The 22,209-nt window shown below is 39.4% G+C and overlaps 1 protein-coding gene across 3 annotated transcripts in view; it reads left to right on the top strand.

Moving 5' to 3' along the window:
• Positions 1–240: 240 nt before the first annotated feature.
• Positions 241–22,209, top strand: part of ZC2HC1A (zinc finger C2HC-type containing 1A) — a 59,924-nt gene continuing 37,955 nt past the window's right edge. For all 3 annotated transcript variants that reach the window (XM_018079160.2, XM_018079168.2, XM_025895671.2), the window contains exons 1-7: positions 241–329; positions 13,152–13,225; positions 13,960–14,076; positions 14,281–14,416; positions 17,635–17,783; positions 18,762–18,861; positions 19,383–19,491. In XM_018079160.2, coding sequence (XP_017934649.1) covers positions 314–329; positions 13,152–13,225; positions 13,960–14,076; positions 14,281–14,416; positions 17,635–17,783; positions 18,762–18,861; positions 19,383–19,491 — 701 coding nt within the window. In that variant the 5' untranslated portion in view covers positions 241–313. The remainder of the gene's footprint in view (positions 330–13,151; positions 13,226–13,959; positions 14,077–14,280; positions 14,417–17,634; positions 17,784–18,761; positions 18,862–19,382; positions 19,492–22,209) is intronic.

Genomic DNA, 22,209 nt, shown 5'->3' with positions numbered 1-22,209 from the left:
CCGACCAGGGCGCAGCCTGAGGGCGGGTGACACCACCTGGGCCCGGTGGGGCGCAGCGGGGCTTGGGATTCCCTTCGCCGGTCGGCTGCGAAAGGGCGGCGGGTTCGCGCCCCGGTGGGGTGGGGTCGGGAGCAGAGGCAGAGCGGGAGGTCGGGGCGGGGAGAGGCGGCCCGGGCTGTGCTGTGCGGGGGCCGCCCGGCCAATGAGAGCGGCGGGTTGTTGCAGTGCCGGGGAGCGGCGTTTGCCACAGCAGCGGCGGTCGGAGCGGAGCCGGAGCCGCAGCCCGATCCGAGCCGGCGGTCGGGGGCGCGCCATGGAGGGGCTGGAAGGTGGGGGCTGCAAGGTGAGGGGGCGAGGCGGGCGCCCGGGGCGAGGCGGGCTGGGCCGGCGCCCCTGTGCTGTGGCGGGGCGTTATCGGGTGGTGGCGACGACGGGCGGGAGCCGGGCCCGGGCACCGCCTCCCGTTCGCGGAGCCCCCGGGCCGCAGTTGCTGGGGCGGCGGGGCTGAGGCGGGGCAAGTGCCGCGGAGGGGGCGGCGGACAAAGGCGAGGGGCTCGGTCCCGGCGCGGAGCCCGCGGGGCGGGGACGGCGGCAGGACCGGGCTCCCCCGCTTTGTCTCGGCTCGCACCGAGCCCCGCCGGCCCCCTCCCCCGGCGGCCGCGCTCGGAGCCGCTCGGCGGCACCTTAGGCGGGGTACGGTACATCCTGCGAGCATCTTCGCCAGCAGCCCTTCTTTTTGCGAACAGATGGCTAAGGTGGGCGTTGGGATCTGCTTATCATGCTAGGCGAGTGTTGAGTGCGGTGAAGAAAACTAGCTGTATGTTTGCTGACAGGGTGTTTGCAACTTTGTCCTGTGCTGCTTGAATTAATGGAAATATCCTTGCTTTCTGGAATATCTGTCCATAGATATCAGCTTGGAATTCATGAAGGTACAGCTTGCAATCTGAGCATTTTAGTAGGCCTGTCATTACTGTGTTTTGCAAGCAGCTTTTACCATACTACTTAAGAAAAAAGAGAGACCTGCTCTGAGAAACTGTCACAAAACAGTCATTAAGTCTTCCATGCTCTACTTCTCTAGAGGTAACTGAGTGCTTAAATAGGTGTAAGCACAAACTAACCTTTGTTCTTTATCCCGTCTAGCACGGTTGGAGAACTGAACTAATTTTCACAGAATACTTGTGATCTTAGTAGGTCTGTGTCTTTAGTAGATTTTACAGTAGTCAGACTCTTTTCTTGTGCTTAGTGACTTCATCAAGATTATAAATATGGACAAAATTTGGCATTAAAATCCCAAGATTTTTTCTTTTATTTGATTCTCAACATTCTTTGCTAATGCTTTTAAAATCTGAAGGGTGGTGTCCAGCGTTCATAAATAATGCTTTATCAGGCACTCCAACTCTCATGACAATCGTATGTTATCTGTACAAAAGGGGAAAACTTGCTTTAGTTTTGAGTAAGCTGTGTGTTTGACTGCATTTGAGACTGTACATCATGTGCAGCCCATCTATCAATTGATATAGCTTTGAGCTAATTTACCAAGGCCAGCTGTGCTATCTGTGTTGTATAAGCTCTAGCACCTTCATAACACAGATAGCAACAAAAGCCTGAAAAAAACTTGTGATTTTTTTTTTTTCAATAGGATTTATCCAGTTTCTGACTTTGCTGGAAATGGTTTACATCTTGTTTGTATATCAGAAGGCACTGTGAGCGGTGGGAGGAAGAACTGCTAAATCATAGGTGAAATCTCACGTTTATACTGAACCTTTTTGTGAAAGTGCTTTCAAAAGCAAGAACTTGTCAAAGCATGTGAAATTTCATGTGAAATGATCCTTTTGAACACTCGAGATTAAATTGAGAATAGCAGAGGAAATAAGTAATTTCTAAAACTTTAGTTGTCCTTGCCTTGTGAGCACTCATATCTCCCACTGCTATCCAGCGTCCTTAAATGCAAAAGTTCTTGAGACTGAAGAACAGTTTTCTGCATTTTTGTGCTCTGTTTTTGTTTTTTTTTAACAAATTTTTTTTTTCAATGAAATAAAATACTCCCTTTCCTGTTTCAAAATATTTGAAGCAAGTGGGTTTGCTATTTTTTTACAGCTTTTCAACTTACAGACAGTTTGGACTGTCTCTCTTGATGCATATTACCTTAGGCTCAGATTAAGTTTTTGTAGAAAGGTTGCCCTAAGAAGGGAAAATGTAGGCAAAACCAATAACAATAAATCGTTTCATTGGATGTTATGCTTTTGTCCAGTCATTGCTCCATTGGCAACTCAGAAGAACATTACTGGTTGCCATTTTAGATTAAATTTGTGTTTGGATGTGTGGTTGCACAGTCATACCCATCTGACAAGGAAGTATGGGCAGCTTCTGAAATCTGGCTCAGCCTGCTGCATCAATATATTAGTGCTCAGGAAAATCATTTCCCAGAGCTGACTGGTGCAGGAGGTCCTTGCCAGTTGTGTGTAGGAGGGATGTGGTTATGGCGAAGGACAGGACTTGGTCTGTTGGCAGCACTCTCCTGATGTGTTTTTTATGACTGTGGAAGACCCCCTCAGGCTCAGGATGCTTGTCCTGGACTTTCCGTCTTCAGAAGTTGGTGCTTTGCTGAAGCTCAGCATTACAGATGCAAGATCTGTTTTATTTTGGTTTATATAAGCATGCTATTAATAAGAAAGGACTCTACCCAGTTTATAATGGTTCTTTCCAAAAGGTGGAGAGTTGATGTGTAGTAGCTGGCATGTGGAACTGCGTTAGTGACATTTAAAAAGGTAAATAATATTTCTGGGGTTACAGTTGTATATTTTCACTATGTTCAAGTTTAAATGTTCGGTGAAATGGCAAAATAAGTTTCTATGTAACATAAAAGTTTCTTCTAAAATTTACTTTTGTTGCTTCTTTAAGGCAGTTCCTCTATTATGTTATTTTTATCAGTATTGTTATATTACAAATTTAAAGCTACAGATTTGACTTTCAGTATCAAAGTTTTGTAAAAGGAATCAGTACATGCTTGTCATTATGGGCAACAAATCTGATGTTAAGTCTAAAGTTACTAGCTCAGCATTTGCTACTTTGCAGTCTGTGTGCTGTTTGGCTGTTTTTCAATTTTCATTTAATTTACTGGTGAAAATACTTAGAGCAATAGACTGTCTCTGTCTGAAAATGTAGTGTTCTCTAAGGTGAGCTTAAAAATCTGTTTGTGAGTAGTTCACCATGTGCTGAATCTCTGGGCCATTTTTGATGGATTAAAATGTTCTTGTTGCTTTCAGTGTTGGATGGCAAGAAAAAAAGCTGTCACACTGGCATGTTTATTGCTCTGTTTCGCTTGAGGGAGATGGAGGAGGGGATCCAAGCACTGAATTCCTGACTTCATTTAAGCCGGAGCAGACCGATGGTGGTGTTTGATCGGCTTCTCTCCAGTCTGTTGTTTTTTCTGGGAGGATGCCGACAACAGCTGCTTGAGCCAACTGAATGCTGCTTCCCACACTTGTTCACAGACCATCCCAGCCTAAGGAGTAAGGGGCAGAGGGGCAGCTGTGTCGGAGGGCAAAAATCCAGCTCTGTGGTGGGTAATGGCAGCGCTTACCCAGCCCCAGTGTTCTCCTTCAGCCTGTGCTCTGGCAGCAGGGGAAGGCTGGTTGTGGTTGGAAGGGGATGGGTGGCTGCTTGCTCAGGAAATAGCCTGCACTCTCAAATGCGTTCCCTTGCAGATGCTGAGCAGGGACTCCTGTGATTAAGCATGTAGACTCTGAGCAGTCGGGGTGTGTCCCCGAGGTCTGGTAGGAATAAGGCTCAAGACTCTCTGTATGGCATCTCCTACTGGGAGCTGGGGTCTGCGCTGGAATTGTCCCTGGACCCTTCCTGGCACGGATAATGTCTGAGCAGCGCAAGCATTCCCCTTTGGGCTTTCACATTAGTAATGTGACTCTTGAGAGCAAGTGCTTATGCGTGCTTTGACAGAATTTCTGAACAAGCTATTGCCCAGTCTTATTTTTTTTCCAAAATTATTGGGTTTTAAAACAGAAAATAATATTAATTTGAGTCTTCTTTTCCCTTTAGAGTTCATCCTTGTCTTGCCTCACTGGATGCCTGTAGCAGTTTTTTTACTTTGGCAGCCATTTTCTTTAGCTCCATTGACTTCAAACTTCAGCTTTTTTTTTTTTCAATCTGTTCAACAGAAGAATTAATTTTATTGTACACTATTCTTAAATCAGCAAGAAGGAGACTATTAAGGATTGAAATGAAAAACTAATATTAATGTATATTTTTTTTTTTAAGAAGTTGTTTGTCTCTGGTAGCTATTAAAACAAAATGATAAATGTGACTTTGCATTGAACAGCTGTGTTTCACTAAGCATACTTGCAGCTCTGTTAAGTGATCTGATTTTCACATTTAACACGGTATAACTGTGGTCAATGTGCTTACTTTTTTAAAAGCAATTATTACATTTCTATTTTGTGATTAACGTTTACATCTTGGGGAAAAACTGAAATTAAATATTACCTGAGGAACAATTCTGAAAGCTGAGTGTAGGCTGATACAGTAGGGGAAGAACACTACCAGAATATGTTTCACCTTTAAAGAAGAGGAAGTAATATGTGTAGATAGGAATTTGAATGTTTCAGATTGGTTTCTTCAGCATCTTAGAGGTTTTATGCCCTTTTCTGTAGTTTTTTAGAATTCTTGCAGTTTTAACTTAAATTGCAGAAACCAGAGTGACCTATTAATTGAATTCAATTGGGTGAATATAGTGGAAAGATAAATGTGTTTTACCTGCACACAGAAGTGATGTGATTATCTTCAAAAGCAGTTGCTGCATTTGGGTGAAATCTGGTTCCAGGAATATACAAAGCACTTGACTGGAGCAGGTCACATGCTTTCGACTGCCTCTAGTTGATCTTGAGCTTGTTAATAGAAGACCAGATGATGTATCTGGAATTCAAATTGATCAAATAGTGCTGCTTACGTACCTTTGGATTTGTTCCATGTGCATTATGGGGGAAGATCTCACAGATTTTTTCTGAATGATTGTCATGACTGAGTGCCACTCTAGAATGCCCATACATTAACACTCATGCGATGGGAACAAATGGGAGGAATTTGAGGTCTGCACTCAGTTTCAGGGCTAGGATCTTGTTGGGATCATGCATAAGTGATAGGACAGCTCACAGGGCTGCAGTGCTGTGGTGCATGAGTACAGGCTCTTCAGGAAGAACCAGCTGGACAGCAAAGGGGGAAGTTGTCCTTTATGTGGGAGAGCAGTGAGAATGCATGGAGCTTTGCTGTGGAGTCACCTAGGAGCATATGAATCAGGGTTAGCAGGCAGACCAATGTGGGAAAAGCTGTTTTGGGTGTCTGCTGCAAACCACCTGATCAGGAAGAAGATGAGGTCTCCCTCAGATAATTGGAAGGAGCCTCATATTCACAGACCCTGGTCCTCCTGAGAGACTTCACCACCTGATACCTGCTGGAGGGACAACTCAGCAAGGCAAAAGCAGTCTAGAAGGCTTCTGGTGTGCATTCTTGACCCAGGTGATAAAGGAGCTGACAGGGAAGTCCACTCCTGCTGGACTTCATACATACAGACATGTGAGATGTGAAGGTCAGGGGCAGCCTTTCCTCCAGTGACCATGGGATGATTGAATTCAGGATCCTGGAGGGAACTGGGTAAATAGCAGGATCTCAGCCCTGGAGTTCAGGAGAGCGGGCGTTGACATTAGGGATCTGCTTGAAAGAGTCCCGTGAAATATGGCCATAGAGAGAAGTCCAGGAGAGCTGGTTACTTTACAGCTGGCATGTTTTCACACTAAAAGTTATGCTTCATATGAGGAAGGAAGGAAAGAAGGACAGACAGTACTGCGTGATGTGAGTTGTGCGTGTGCTGCTGTTACAGCCATTCTTGACTTCATGCAATTCATTTCTCACTAAGAAAACCTTCTTTGTGGAATCCTCCTCCAGGTTGTCACTTTGAGGCAGTGGATCTCTCCTTGATATGTTATTTTCAAGGAAGTAATAACAAACTCACTATCATCAGCCTCATGTTCAATGCAATAACAGTAATTTTGACAAATACAATGCATTTGCATTGTCAAGCAGAAGAACTGATATAGTAACGTGCAGAGGTACTATGAAAATCTTTTCAGCTCAAAGGAATGGAAGTTACGCTGCTTTTTTAGTTTTATTTTGGAAGGAGACGTGACAGGTTTATACAAGATTGTCAGTACTGAAGTAGAAGAGAATTCATGAGCCTTTGCTCCAATGGTAGGAGTAGATAGATAAAAGTAGTTTGATTTGCTGTTTGTTACACAGTTATGAATAACCTAATTGCATAAAAGTTTCAAAGTATATGAACACTGTGAGACAGAGCTTACTATGATTTCTTCGTCCTTTCTCTGAACTTCCTGCAAACTGCTGAATAGCCGAGGTGAGAAGGGATGTGCTTGGTGAGGTAAATCAGGCATGTTCTCAGTTACCAAGCAGACTTTACCAAAGTATGGCAAATACAGCCTTGTTGTTAAGCAGTATGGTGTATTTGTCTGGCTTTCATTTGCATTTCAGAATTCTTTTTGGAAAATAATGAAAACTTGAAAAACTTACACCTTCATTGGTATACTTTTTTCTTACTTTTTACATTCACATTTCCATTATTTTATTTAATTCTCTTTTGTCTCAGTTTGAAGAGGTTGGAATGTTTGCTAAAGAGGATGAGTTATGAGACAAACCAAAATCCTCTCTCTCAGCAATTGTAAATTCAAAATTAAGGGGCTTTAATCGAGGAAGTGTGGAAAAAAACAAGAAATAACAACCCTTTATTAAAAGATATATGTATGTTGGCAAGAACAGTAACAGAACAAAAAAAACCTAGACAATAGTCCTGTCCCCAGAAGTCCCCTTCAAACAAAAGAAAAAGTCTGAATACTTCTCTGTCTTCAGCGCAGTTCTAATCCCGGTCGACAGGGGGCGCTGTTGGATCGCTGGAGGAGCAGAGCCTGCAGTGCTCGGTGTTGGCCTGCAGGGGGCGCTGTCGGGCCCTGTCGGTCACCGTGTGGGAAGGGGGGTTTGGGGGGGGTCTTGGGTCGTGGGAGAAGCTGAAAAGAACATGGGGACCCTTCTCCCAATGGAAGAAAGGGGAAAGGAAAACCCCCCCCGGAACTCACTGTTGTCCTCAGATGACGGTGTCTCAAGGCTTCTCTTTTTCTCCCAGTGGGCACACAACTCTCCGATGAAAACCCAGTAGGTCCCGGCTGGAGTCATGAGGCAGCGTGCGAGCCGACCAAGGCCAGTGGTCAGGCCCCACCAGGATGAAAAACCAGAAAGACTGGCTTCCAGGCCTTTTCTCCAAAAATGCCCCCACAAAAAAACCTCATCTCCATCCCAGAGAGAGAACTCAGCAAAACTGCCTTCTCCCCCCACCTGAGCCGGGCCAGTAGTCCAAAAAACAAAAATCTCAAACTCCTTCCCCCCCTCACTCCAGCCTTCGATGGGCCATTAGCTAGGAATCCCCACTAGATCTTTTGTAAAGGTAATTGACTCCCTCCCCCCTTTCCATTCAAACTCCATCTTTCCTACAGTGGGGGCAGGGGGAAGAAAAATTCCCTCATCGGAGTTATAGCCTATAACATCTTTAAAACTACTTTTTAAAAATGAATACTCTAAATTGTATTTGGCGGTTCAAAGAAGTGTTCCCTACCTACGTCACTGCATTGGTATTATTTTTGGGTGACTCTTGTCATTAGCCTTTTCAGGCTATAGTTAATGTGTTGATTAAAAAATATAACCCAGTCATTACTGATTAGTGGACATATTTTAGAGACTGACAGTCCCCAGAGAGCTAGATGCTGTGGCTTGTTAATACTGATTCTAACTAATGTGGGGAATGTGCTGCTTTTTTTATCACACCTTCAAAATCTAGAACTCTTAAGTAGAAAATACCTTGCTTTTGAAGATGAGAGGGGAGTTATGCTAAAAGCAATAAATACAGTTTTGCAGAAGTATTTGGTAAGTGCTCTTTAAGTGATAACTTTGAACACTTGTAGATTACATACTGGTTTCAAATAGGTAGTCTCAAGACAGGGAATTGTACTGGAGTGTTTCTGCAAGTTTGAATTTGGTGAGGCGTTTTGGTTCTGATTGTCACAGTTGTCTGGCCTTGGGCAGTTTAGTACTGTCACTGTGGCAGAAAAAATAAAAGGTTTTTAAGGCAGTCAGATGGATTTTACAACAAGGCAAAATACTGTTACTAAGTCTTGTTTGTTTGAAGCATTCTGCACTTTATACCGAAGTGCACACACATTCTTGACTATATAAAGCTCTCCAAAAGAGAAAACTGCAATACTGAAGACTTCTGCTCTCTCTAGATGTGGAATCTGTTTCCACAACTGCTTTATCTGTAAACATGACAGCAAGAACTAGTGTTAAGTCATGACTGTGTCAGATCAAACGTGTATGTGTTGATGGATCCAAGCATTGTGCCAAGGTAAATCTGAGAACTGGCAGCTTACACCTTCTGCCATAAATCAGTTGTGGTATTTGAACATGAGAGGAGATAAAGAAAAAAAGTTGTTCCCTGGAAATCCAGGTTTCAAGGAAGTCTAAGCCCATCTGTATACTGAAAGCACTGTGGTACATCTGGAGACTGACAGTACAGCTATGTACTTCAGTATGTACTTCAAGATCAGAAAGTATAGGCAACTAAACTGTGGCCATATTCAGAGGAATGTGTGCAATAACTTATGTGTAGGTAGAAAAAAAATGGAAGTAGCTGGAGGAGGAGCTCTGACAGACAGTTTAGAAACACAAGTGATAAGATTATTGCTAATAAAACTTCCAATCGAGTTGTTTAGTTCAGATACCAACTTCTTACTATGTTGAACTCAGTACTGAGACCTGGTCTCAGGCAAACAGTAGGAGAACAGGATGTAAAGCATTATATCGTAGTTCTGGCATCACTTCCACTGAAATACTACTTCTATAGTATTCACATAACAATGTTGAATGTATTCATCTTTTCCCTAGATATGTTTAGATTAGATGAACAGTAATAATTATGTCAGTCCTTTTCCAAGTTAACAAGTTAATAGAAGCATCTAAACTGCTGGTGATTAGTGGTATTAAAATTGGTAAAAAGAAAACTGGATTTGGGGTGTTACGTGGATGTATAACCAAAGTGATTTCAAAAAGATCCTGCATTGTTGCTAGGCTAAAAGAATGAAGAAAATTGCCATTACGCTATCTTACTACCAATTTCTATTCTCAGACCAATTTGTCAAGCATATCCTTCTTCTGTATCTTGATTTTAGTATGCCTTGTTTTTTTAATCTCCTCCCCCCCAGTACATCCCAATTTAACAACCATTTCTTTTAACGTTTCTTCTGAGATGTCATGCACGAATGCCTTTTTAAAAAACAAACAAAACAAAGCCAAAATCAACTCTTTTGCAACTTTCAAAATTCTCATGTTTTATTTTTAAATGTTATTCCCATGTTTTATTTTTAAATTCTCAGATTTCTTGTTGATGACATCGCTAACCCTTCTAAGAGAAGGCTCATGGACTCCTAGAGAAAAGTGTTAAGATTTTGTGGTTTTGGTTTGTTGGGGATTTTTTTTTCTTTTAACCTTAAAGGTGGGGAAAATCACAGAGGAATGATTAAGAAACTGAAGGGATAAGTGTGCAAATATAAAGGACACTAGGCTTCCTGTTTTCAACAAAACTTCAGGAACATTCTTTTTTTTTAAATAACTTCCTTTTGTACTTTGAGTCAGTTATTTGTGTTGCAGGGGAGGTGTTGGCGGTAGAAATAGCTCTGGGCAAATATGATTACCTGCCAGCAACAAAGGAGGCTAGGAATGCTGTAAGGAAATACAGCTCTGTAACTGTAGCTGCACTAAGTGCTAATTGGCATTCCTTATGCATTGGTATGTCCTATGTAAATACTGCTCAATCAGGTGAGCAGCTATCAAGTCTACTTCTTTTAATGGTGAATTTAAACACAAGCTCGGATTCCAGAGTTTAGTGAACAGTGAAGAAAATGGTGGGAAATACAGTTTCTCTTCTTTTACTAAGGCAGATATTTGAAAGAATTCTTGTCTCAGTCAGATCTTCCATCTTAGATTATATACTTGATTTCAAGATCACTTGTTCTAATTTATTTCAGCTAATTTCTGAAAGCTACAAACTGTGTCACTTTGTGTTGCCGTGAATTGCCTTTCTCGCTTGTTCCTACAAAGCTGAGGGTTGTATTAGAATGATGTCATAGAAGGAAGTTGAACTCTTTAGCAGAAGTGAGTTTGTAGGTTATCGTTACTAAGAGTGCTGGGAACACTGAAGAATGAATTCATGAAGCAAACAAACAAATCTGTGCATACCTTATATTTTTGAGTGGAATAATTGAGAAAAGCTTACAACCATTGCTATTTACCCTTGAGGTCAGTGGTGAGGCACATAGTGGTCCCACGGCGCAGCCCTGGCTGAGCTCTTTGGGCTGGAAGTCAGCTTAAAGAAGACAGAAGTTCTCTATCAACCTGTGCGTCAGGAAGTCTTCCATCATCCCCACATCACCATTGGCCAATCAGAGCTCAAATCAGTCCAGCAGTTTAATTACCTAGGCTGTCTCATCTCCTCAGATGGTAAGATTGACGGGGAGATAGACAACAGGTTAGCAAAGGCATATAGTGCTTTCGGAAAGCTTCATAAAAGAGTTTGGCAAAATTAACACGTGAGGAAAAGTACCAAGATCAGTGTTTACAGAGCCATTAGTGCTGTCTACTCTTTTATATGGATCCGAATCATAGGTCGTTTACCGCCTGCATCTCTAGAACGCTTCCATCAACGCTGTCTCCGTACAATCCTAAACATCCACTGGTCAGATTATGTGACCAATACATCTGTTCTAGAACAAGCAGCAGTCACAAGTATTGAGACCATGTTGCTGAGAACACAGCTGCGATGGGCAGGGCACGTCTCCAGGATGAAGGACCACCACCTCCCTAAGATCTTGCTTTACGGTGAACTTGCCACCGGCTGCCACATGAGAGGAGCCCCGAAGAGAAGATACAGGGACTCCCTGAAACAACATCTCAGCCTTGGCCATATTGATCACCATAACTGGTCTACTCTGGCCTCAGATCCGGAGGTCTGGAGACACACCATCTATAACGCTGCTGATGCTTTTGAGAAAGCACGCAGGATCACTCTTGAGGAGAAAAGACAACTCAGAAGGAATCATGTCTTGCAGAATATTCCACCTAAGGAGTCTTTCTGCTGTGCCTTTTGCAACCGGACATGTCTATCTCGTATTGGCCTTTTTAGCCACCAACACGCTTGTAACAAACGTGGGTAGAGCCCTTCCCAAATCTTCATTTGCGAAGCCCAACCATGATGATGATGATGATGATGATGTCAATGGTGAGGGCAGGTTCCAGCCCTCTAAGCTATGTACAAACAGTGTGCATGTTATTGCTTGTGGATTTAGGAAAACAGACCTATGGAAAAATTTTTGGATACGATTGTTTAAAATTGAGATTGAAAAAATACGGTTAAAAAATCAGTTCCTGGTAAATCTTGATAACATTCAAGTGTAATTCAATGCAAGAATATAAGAAAAGCAAGATTTATTTGCATCTTTTGTATTTTTCTTACTTCTCCCTACTTGTATACATCTAAACACAGACATTTAGATGGCACAAAAGGAAGCTTGATTAGGACTTTCATTTTTAAAACTTGGTTACTGTCAGTGCAGTCCTGCTATGCTATGACAACGACGGGCCTATTCATGTTGACATGGAAAAGGCATATATATTAATTAAAGATATAAACATAAATGTTTTAAACTGCACAACACTTCATATGATTATGATTCTTAAAATGCATTGTGCTCTGTAGTGTATGCATACAACTAATACATTATAGGTAGTTACATACTGCTAATGAATTTCCTTTAAGTAATTGAAAAAGAAATAGACAATAGTTACATATTGGTACAAAAATCTCAGTCAGTTTTAATTTTTTTGGGGAAAAAAAGATTTTCAGTGGAACCCATGGCTCCTAGAATCTGTGTGTTTGCTGTGAAGTATTTTGTTAAATTATTCATTTTTTTACTACTGGTCGCACACTTAATCAACAAGTGTATGTGTTCAGATGGAAAATAGTTTTCCACTGGGAAACTGGGGACAAAAGCTGATCAAATCATTGAACATTGCTATGCTGATAACTTGGTTAGTTTAAGCCATTGCTTTGCCTAAAATACAAGTCAAGTCAAAGTGGTTTTTACTTTAATGTGGTATAAATAGAGCAGTTGTGTTGTAATAGTCAGGTTGACTATAGAGAGGGCAACTAGAAAGTCTCGGTCCAGACTTAACACCTTTTTCTTGGTGTATACATGATATAAAAATATCCCTGTATTCCTCTGATCAGTAGTAGATATAATACATGCCTTCTATTGGGAAACTGGAGTTTTTCATCTCTGCCATGTCTCCATTGCATAATGCATGCTATACAAATATATTTGCTTGCATAGGCCTGGATGATTTGATTTTTTGGTCTTTTGTCTGGTTCTGTGGATCTGCTGTATGTCAAGTATGGCATTTACATTTTTGTTACCAGTACTTGAATAGAAACATCAGAAATACTTTTGTAAACCATCAGTAATAATCTGAATAAAATATATAGTAAAAATAGCATCAAAGACTGTTTTCTTTACAAGAGAAAGTGGAATAGTTTAACTTAGTAGAGAAAAATAAGTGATAGGACGTGTCTTATGTTTGAAACTATAACAGATGATTCTCTTCCAAGGACAGAAATACCATGAAATATCATTATTCTTGGTGTGCGTTTGAGCTGTTATTGGGACTTAGAGTGGATTTGTCATTTGCATGTTGACATGTCTGTATCCTTTTGAGGGTATGGAGTTACATGTTGTAAATTATCAGAATTGCTGGTGTCATGTTACTGGGCCTGACAACTTTCAAAAGCACCTAAGGACTTCTATATCTTATTTGCCTTTTTCATCTTCCTAGTCTCTGCACAGGTCAAAGGATGTATATTTACAGTAACATCTGTTACTGTTGCTAAGTATATATGAGGTTTCCATTTTTGAAAGCATGTTTTATCATTAATTTAACCAAATTTTCTTATAGAAGTATGTTGTTTTTTTAAGGTGAGGTTGCAGTGCAAACTGGAGATCTGTTGCCATGTAAGATTTGTGGAAGGACTTTCTTTCCAGCAGCACTGGTAAGTTCATAACAGTATGAGCACTGTTGGCTTTTAGATTTGATAAGTTGATATGAGAGTTAAACAGTGGTCACTGTAGCTGAATAAAGTAGATCAAGGTGCGTTGTTTTGGTGGGGGTTTTGGGTTTTTTTTCCCCAAATAATTAATGATTCGAGTTGTCTCAGTTTGAAAGCTCCTTAAAGGGAGGTTAATTTTATTTTAAGATCCCATCACTTTCTGAATACATGCTTCTAAAAGCGTCTTCTCTAGGGTTACAGAATCAATCCTTGTCTCTGCAGCTTTATATCTGGGTTTATAGTCTCAGATAGTAAATGAAGTGTTTTGTCTTCAAAAGACTCTGTTCTCCATTTTTAATAGAAATTGGTCTGTCCTTAAATGTGAATATGAATTTCAAGCACCTCTGATTTGTCTTGCCACTCAAGGCAAATGCTGCTTACCTGTCATCAATTTTTAATGTGCAAGGAGCAAATATAGATGCCTCCTACTTTTTGTCATCATCGCCCATGTTTTTGTGACCATGTATATGCATTCATGATTTCCTGTAGTTCTGGTTTAGAGGTAATAGCTGGCATAAATGTTTGAGTGGAAACAGTCAGAGCTTTTTCATCAGGAGTTGGGCCTTTTTTGCTGACTGTTATATCAAGAGAGAGAGAAATAATGTGTTAATAACTTCTATTTTCTAAACTAAGTTGTGTTTTTTATTTTGCTACTTTTATTTTACTACTGCTTGTAGAAAAAGCATGGACCCATTTGCCAAAAAACTTCTGCCAAGAAAAGGAAGACCTTCGATTCCAGCCGACAGAGAGCAGAAGGAACTGACATTCCCACAGTAAAACCTCTTAAGCCACGGGTATGTTATAATTTGCTCTGAATACAAATGTTTTAGGCAAACTATATATGCATTATAAGGCTTATTTCTGCTGGCAGTTCTTGATAATTAGATCAACTAGGATCTGGAAGAAATCTAACTATAATATTGTCTACTGAAATAAGGCACATACTTAACTTGAAGTAAAAACTTCAAACAGATAAAGCTTTCTTTTTTGCTTCTTAGCCAGAACCACCCAAAAAACCTTCCAACTGGCGACGAAAGCATGAAGAATTTATAGCAACTATACGAGCAGCCAAAGGACTTAATCTTAAAGATGGTGGAAAACTCCCTCCACCACCTCCGCCATCATATGACCCTGGTATGTGAAACAGTCAAATTCCTTAGAGTTTTTTTTAAACTTAATTTGTAAAAATTTGAATTGGAAAGGAATTTGTTGGAATACAATATTCACAAGTTCTTGAAGATGACTTACCGTATTATCTCTGTGCATGTGCTGGTTTGTGACCATGGGTCTGGCTGGCTCGCATCCTGTGTAGCAGTCAAAGCCCATGACTTTGTTTTTAACATGTCAAAGGGTGGTTGTGGCCAACTTCCAGCTTGCTTACCATCTTATAAACCGTAGGCTGGACAGCTTGTTTCAATACCTTGTTTGTGTCCACAACAGTGGAACAGCTCAGAAATAGCAGAGTACCTTTTTAATTAGCTGGCACCCACATCAACACTGTTCTTCAAATGTAGTCTCTCCCATTTCTTGCTGCATTCACATTTAGTTTCATGTATGCAGTGTATGCCTTAATGTGCATGATCCTCATGTCATGGGAGTACTTGTGTTTTGGGTATGTGAGATGTGTGGAATTTGTATTATCAAGGGAGTGGCAGTCCTTGGGTGCCTTCAGAACTGAGGCTGGGTAAATTGTTGAAGCAATCTGATGTGAGTGAGAAGGAAATATACTTTTCATGTAACTTCTAGGATGTGATAATAGGTTGGAGAGTATATTTCTTCCTCTTGTCCTCAGAGCTAAGCCATTTGATCAGCTCAATCAGCTATTTTCAGAAATATTAAGAAAAATGGAAAAAGGCCTGTTTGTGGTCAAGTGAGTATGTAAAGTGTTCCCTGCCTTGTTTCTCTACAGGAAATGTGTTAGTCTAGTATGAGGATTGTAACTGTGCATTCACTATAAGAGGTTAAGTTGCATTGTTCAGCATTCTGTATGCAGGATCTTGAAAAGCTATATACATCTTAAAGTAAAGCCAATAGCTAAAGCTGTGGATAAGAATCATGAGGCTTGATCATGGAAAGAATCATTAATCATCTAGTTATATAGGGTCTGAATTACAGGTATAAAAGCCCAGAACTAAATCTAGCTTGGAAAAAGCTACTAAAATGGTGCTCCCTTGGTTCCAGAGGCTGCAAATGAGTTTGAAGTGAAGGACATAACTCTATTCAGCCTGCTTGAGAACTGATAGGAGGTAAAGGGAAGATAATGTGTCTCTATTTCTCTTCCTTCCATATTTTACATTTTCCAAGTTTTACTGTGTTTAGTCTCCTGGCTTCGTCCTGCTGCAGTGGGTAAGACTTAGGAGGAGGAAATCAGGAACGAAAAGATGCACAAAATGATAGTGGATTCTCGTCTTACAAACAGAGCAGGAGCAGCTACTGTTGCTTCTTTTCCTCTTTTGGAAGGAGACCTGGAGGAGAGAGGGAATGTTGTGCGTGGTATCATGGAGTGTATCCATCCTCTCCTATTCAGCTCTATCTTTTGCACACCTGTTTCTAACAAGCAGCTATTCTTTTTCTTTTTAATGGAAAGAGCCTTGTATTCCTATTTCCTACTTAATTTAGTACTCTGAGTTCACAAACAGGCAGTACTTACTGTTGCTTTGATCTGTTACACTTTTTCCGCAAAAGTGCGGAATAGCCTCATGATGTTAAGAAGGACCTTAAATCATCTTGAACTTGACTGCATATTTGTACTGCCCTCTTACTTTGATTAGTTTTTATTTTATAAAGCGTACATTGAATCCTAAAAGTTCTTTTGGACAGTGTGAACAGTACTTGCAGATAGCCAGGTGTCTAACTGTTTTTCAAAAGGATGAAGATACAGTTTCTAATTCTTAAGAATTAGAAATTCATCCTCTACACTTTTCTGGGCTTTGGAAGTTTTCTGTAGGAACTGAGCTCTGCACCGGCCAGAAATGTCCTGCTATCTAGGGGCTTTCATAACTGCTTTATTCCTATTTTGCTTTTTTAACTTTTTTATCTTTTTATTTTTTTTTACTTTCTTGGTTTGACTAGATACTGTAGTTCTTTTCGTCTGAACTTTTGTCTCTTAAGGTATAGTTGATGTTTGCTACAGTTAGAACATTCAGAGTATATGTAAAATAAATAAATAAAAAATTCTTGTTACCCCATGAAACTCCTATTATGTTACTTCTCTGTGTTCCTTCTGTATCCTGTGTCCTTGGTTTGGTGGTCATTACATCATTTGACTTACTCAAAATTTTTTATTAATTTTTAAAGGGATAACAATTTAAGACAGATCTTGCATTTGGAGTAGTAACGTAATCCAAATCTTATTTTAGATTTGTATAATATGTAACTCATTTTGGGGGCAGTGACTGTTGAATCTCTCCTACTTTCTATGATACATTTCTAAAATTACCTAATTTAACGTACTCTGCTGGCATCAGGCTTTTCTGAAGTTGATGTTTACATGGTTTTGAATACTGTAATCTGGAGAATACAGCATCACTATCTCTAAACACTAAAATATCTGTCTAAAACTGGAGTCTGAACATTTTATTTTCCAAGGGCACTGTATTTTAAGTTGTGTATTTCCAGCATACAGTTGATATATCTTTTAATATTTTAAATATTTGCGTAGCCTTTCTTGTTTTTCCCCAATGACGGTAATACTATTTCCTGCATGTAATACTGTTTAAAATTAATCTTGAAAAGTAATACAGCCACCAGTTAGTCTCCTTTACATGTGTCTAGAGATATCTCCTAATTTTGGCTGAATTTCTTCTGATCCTTTTGGTTGGTTAAGTTTATGATTTTTTTTCTAATGGTAATTTCCAGTATTGCAGTTAGTATTTCTCAGTCTTTCAAAATTGCCAGAGGAAACAGATTTTGTTGTCTTTTGCTATTTGTGTGTGAAAGGCTTTAAATGTATTTTCGTATCTTGAACAAACTGAACTGTTTGTGATTTTTTAAAATTATTATTATTATTGTTTGTTTATTTGTTTAATCTCTTCTCCACTTCCTTCCAGCTGATATCCCTGCCATGTCCCTATACCTTTTTGGCTACCTTCTCTGCAGAATAGCACCTCTTAAAGTGTTTCTGATTTTGTTTAGGTTATTGCTGATCCTCAACCATTCTGATTCTTATCCATCAAATGAGAAACATCTTTTGTGTTACATGTGGACAATATTCTTTTCCCCAGCAATCCATATTTCATTTTCAGATTCAAGAAGCCATAATTTGCTCTGGGGGAGAGGCTGGTCTTTAAAAGACTTTAAAACACTCTCACCTTTAAAACACATTATTAATGTTAGATTTTTATGTTTTTAAGATTACATTCAGTGTCCATATTGTCAGAGGAGATTTAATGAAAATGCAGCTGACAGACACATCAATTTCTGTAAGGAGCAAGCTGCACGTATTACTAATAAGGGAAAATTGGCAGCTGATACCAAAGGGAAGCTTCCTACTCGAACACAGGTGAGTTACATGTTTCTTAGCTTGTAGCTTGCATTCAGCATCAAACCAAGCTTTTTAAATAATGTGTTGCTTTTAAGTGGCGTTAACTACTTTGTTATGTAGTTTTGTTACTTGTGCTAGACTGAAATGCAACACTAAGCATGGTCAAGGCTTTTGCTTTCTTACAAGAGCTACAGAAATCCATAAATCAGATGGCAGCAGTTGCAAAGCCAAAAACAGTCATAAATGTAACTCAGAAATATGAAAATGACATGTAAAGGTAGCAGCAGAAAGTAGAAATGCAGTTTTTATGAAGGAAGTTGAATTTCTGTTGTGCTAGTTTTCTGAATCCAATTCAAGACTGCTCCTTAGGGAGTCAAACAGAGGTACATGGCTACAGGACAGCTGACATCAATATTTTCTGTAATTAGAGGCTTTAGAGGGCTTTGGGTGTATTAAGGAAAAAAGTGAAGATTTAAAGTATATATGTGTTTTCATTTGGTGGTAATGCTCTTTTTTTCTGGAAACTGTGAAGAGTTAAACAGACATAAGCAGTTACTTAGTGATTCTTGTACTGTATTCTGAACTGGTGCTGGGACTGGTCCAGACTGCACAGGTGAATGTAAGATTTGGATTTTAAAGACAAAAATGATTCTGCCCTTGAGTAGTCTTTTTAAATTAACTAGTAATGAGATCATAATTTTAATCTCGTGAGACAACTGTCGAAAAAGATGATAAAATCTGTAGAAAATCAAAAAATGCAGAACGATGTATTGTTGAACAACTAAAAACCACTGAGTTAGAAAATGTCTTCTGCTGGTATCATCTGTATGTATAAGAAAGCAGACTGGCAGAAACCATTTGCATGTTCCCGTACCAGAAACAGTTTACGTAGTAGGAAATCACCTGTTCTCCCACAGTACCTGAAAGAACTACCTATTGTGTTTTATAGATAGTTTGATTTAATTGCTTACATTTCTAGGTTGTATTTTGTTACAGTACAAACCTGCTGCTGTTAAGAAGATGCCTTCTGTAGGATCAACACCATCACCATCGTCACGCTTACCACAACCTAGTGGCATTAGCAAAACTGTTGTAGGTATGAAATGAATGTTATGAATTTTTCTGTTTCCTTTCTAAATATTAGTTCTCAGATTATTTAATGAAAGTTGATTGTTTATTTGCAATAGTGGTTTGTAAAAGCTCATTTAAAATAAAGTTGGAAGGGGCACTGATTGGCATCTATCTAAAAAGACTCTTGAGCACAGAGGATTCTCTTCTGGTTTATATAGCAGGTCAAATTATTTTATTTTTCTGAATTGAATATGCAAACCCAGATATATTCTGTTTGTACATACTTTGACATTTCTTTCCTTTTTTTTGTGAAGAAAGTAATTGAGATCCAACATTTTTTATTAGAATAAAACAGATCTAAATAGCATATTTTCTTTAAATTTCTGGAAAAATATTTGGTTTTCCTAGTATCTTGACACTTGTTCATATCTTTATATTTCTAAAACTTGTTTTGAATTTTACAATTAAAAATATGTAATAAATTATATCATTTCAGCAGCAAAATCTTGTATTTTCTTATATTTTTATGCATGCTTCAACTGCAAGGTGCCTCTTCAAGTAAAGCACTGCCTTCATCTGGATCCAGTGGAAGTAAAATTCAGACGTTATCACCAGCTCATAAAAACTCACTGGGAGTGGTGAACCCACAGGCAGGGTAAGTTTCCATGTAATGTTGTCATTTGTGCTTTATTTCATACTTATGTTGTGCTAGTTCTAGAAGTCTCTGGTCTGCTTCACTTGCTTTTTATTTTTTTTCCCCTGAGCTTCAGAATTTGAATTTATCCTTTATTTATAAATACAGTTAATGTTTAAGGAACGTTGGAAAAGGCAAAGATGCATTTTCTCAAGTTAAAGTAACAACAAAGGAAGTCAAGTGATAAAAATAGATATAAAATATCTATGGATATGCAGAAGTGGTTGGAGCTATAAAGTTTTTTCCTGGTAAATGTGAAGTGACTTAAAAAAAGAGAAAGCATTAAGCATAATTTCCTGCAATTCGTGGAAATAAAAGAAAGAGGCTTCTGCCACAGACTACCAGTTGTGAGAGTATCTTCTCTCCTAGCACAGAAGGAGTGATGTTTTCCTTCTTTCCTTTCCTGTCTTGAGGCAACAAATGAGCAGAAACAAAGCAATGGAAACAGTGCACTTACAACAGCAAGGAGTGATAGACGTAGACTGCAAGAGTTCAGTGTAAGTGCTGGTGTGATATCAAGGCTGTTACTGATATTTTGCTAGACTAGTAGACCATTTACACTATCTCAAAGAGAAATCTATGGAAGGGATAGAAGAAAAGTGATGCAGTTCTACAGAAGTTTAAGGAACACCAAGGAGCACTGAGAGAACACAGAACATACAACAAAGTGTTTGCAGTTATAACATTGGTGATTGAAAAAGACTTGTTCCTATAAAAATGAGTATCTGATTGATGAAGGCTATAAGGTGGAGAAAAACAGTGGCTTAAGTTCCTTCTGAGTTGTCAGTGAAATGATTTACTGAGCAATGTTACACATGGATTGTCTTAAGGGCAGTCCTTTAAATGGAATGTTAAGCAGTCACTGTCTCTTTTTTCCTTGACAAACATTTAAGAGTCTCCACACATTTTTTTGACCAGGTTAAATTCAAGGTCTTGTTGTGAAAAACAGGCTCCTGCAGTTTGCACTAAGGGAAACTGTACATTTTGGTGTTTTTAAAATCTATTACTTAAATGTGGAACCTTCCATTTTTGCCTGGATTGTTTTAATTCTGTATTTGGCAAAGAGGCTGAATAGTGGAATTACAATTATATTGTGCAGTATCAAGGAGGAACTATATGTGTGTTGGAGGGGGAAATTTATTTAGACACTGCTGCTTTCTGTGGAGTTGTGGTCCCTGTTCTCTGTGATGGATGGACAAGGGGCAGGATGATCCCACAGCTAGAGGTCAGGGACTTATGTGGGCTGCAGTTCCCCTCTCGCCCTTCAGGTGGTGCTCTTGGAATGTTGCCCTAAACACCCGTGACAGGCACAGGGAGCTGCTTGTGCCGTGGTTTTAAAGGTCGAGGCTGAAACGGGCTGTGTGCAAGGTGTTTAGTTCTGTAAAGGAAAGAGTCTTGAACTTCATCTCATATAAAGTTCAAACACAATATCCTTGTATAAATTTTTATTTTGTTCGAGCAGAAATGCAACCAAATTTTATGAACTGCCTTATTTTAAGTCATATTTACCATGTGGTTTCGTTTTTTTAATTTGAATTCTCCCCTTCTGCTCCCTGAGTAAAGGACTACTGAGAGAGCACACCACAGCAACATCAGTATAAACTAGGTTAGTGTCAGTGAGGCTTACTTTGTATGTGTAGATCAGAATGTGCCAGCTGAGTTCTGCTGTGAGTGTTTTCTTTTTCTGCCTGGACAGAGTAAGAACACAGCCAGTTATTCCAGTATGAATGAAAGTGCAGCATAAGGGCATCATCTCTGAGTCCTAGAGAATCAAGTAAGAGTGCAAGAGTAGCATGTGACTGTAGGAAAACCTTCAGTCACTTGGGTGAAAATAGGTTTTCATCTTTTTGATATTGAAGAACTGAGAAAAAGAAAATTAATTCTACATAAATTGTCACTAGGCTTATCGTTTGATAGTGAATCATGTTATGAACCCAAGTTTGATATGCATTTTGTAATAGTGTAGAGGTTAACACTGTTCTACATTTCTTGAGGGGTAGGGCAATTCTAGTAAGCTGGCAGAAGTAATCAGATCTTCGGGAGAAAAAATGGGCTAGGTTCTTTGTAATCTGAAGGTTAGGCAAACAGGCAAACTCTGCACCCACATGCAAACTGTTTTGCCTAGCAGAGCTTGACCCCACTATTTGTGGCCAGCCAGGGATCTTCTGCTTGTACAGATTAATTTTCTGTGCATGTTTCATTTATGAGCGGTTTTGTTTGGTTTCTTTTTTTAACTGAGACTTGGAAAATTATATGATATTTTTTAATAGGCAAATGAACCTGTAGAAATTAATTTGTGATTTATATTTTATTTTGGGGATAAATTGTATTATTTAGTGTTAAGCTGATCAAAGTTACGCTTCCCAGGAATCATGCCTGCTAGTGGTACATCCAGTACTGTCTTACAGCTGAAATACAGTATGAATGGCACACTAAACCAGTACCAGGAAATTTTAAATTCCACTTAACGTATTTTGCATACCACATTTGTAGCCTTTAAAAACATTATCTTTTAAAAATAGCTTGTTCCTTTCATTAAGACTGTAGTTTACAGAACTTTGTTCAATGAAATGAAGAAAAGTAAGGAGCTGTCTTGGGTTGCTTTTCAGAAGATTCTTACAATTGTGTTTTTTTCATTAGAACGTGAAAGGGCTGTCTAAGTTTGAAAAAATACTGTAG

This window comes from Manacus vitellinus, unplaced genomic scaffold, assembly GCF_001715985.3.
Source record: "Manacus vitellinus isolate BGI_N305 unplaced genomic scaffold, ASM171598v3 scaffold_1_pilon, whole genome shotgun sequence".
NCBI lineage: Eukaryota > Metazoa > Chordata > Aves > Passeriformes > Pipridae > Manacus > Manacus vitellinus.
Note: the sequence above shows the minus strand (reverse complement) of the source record. Positions and strands in the feature narration are given on the sequence as shown.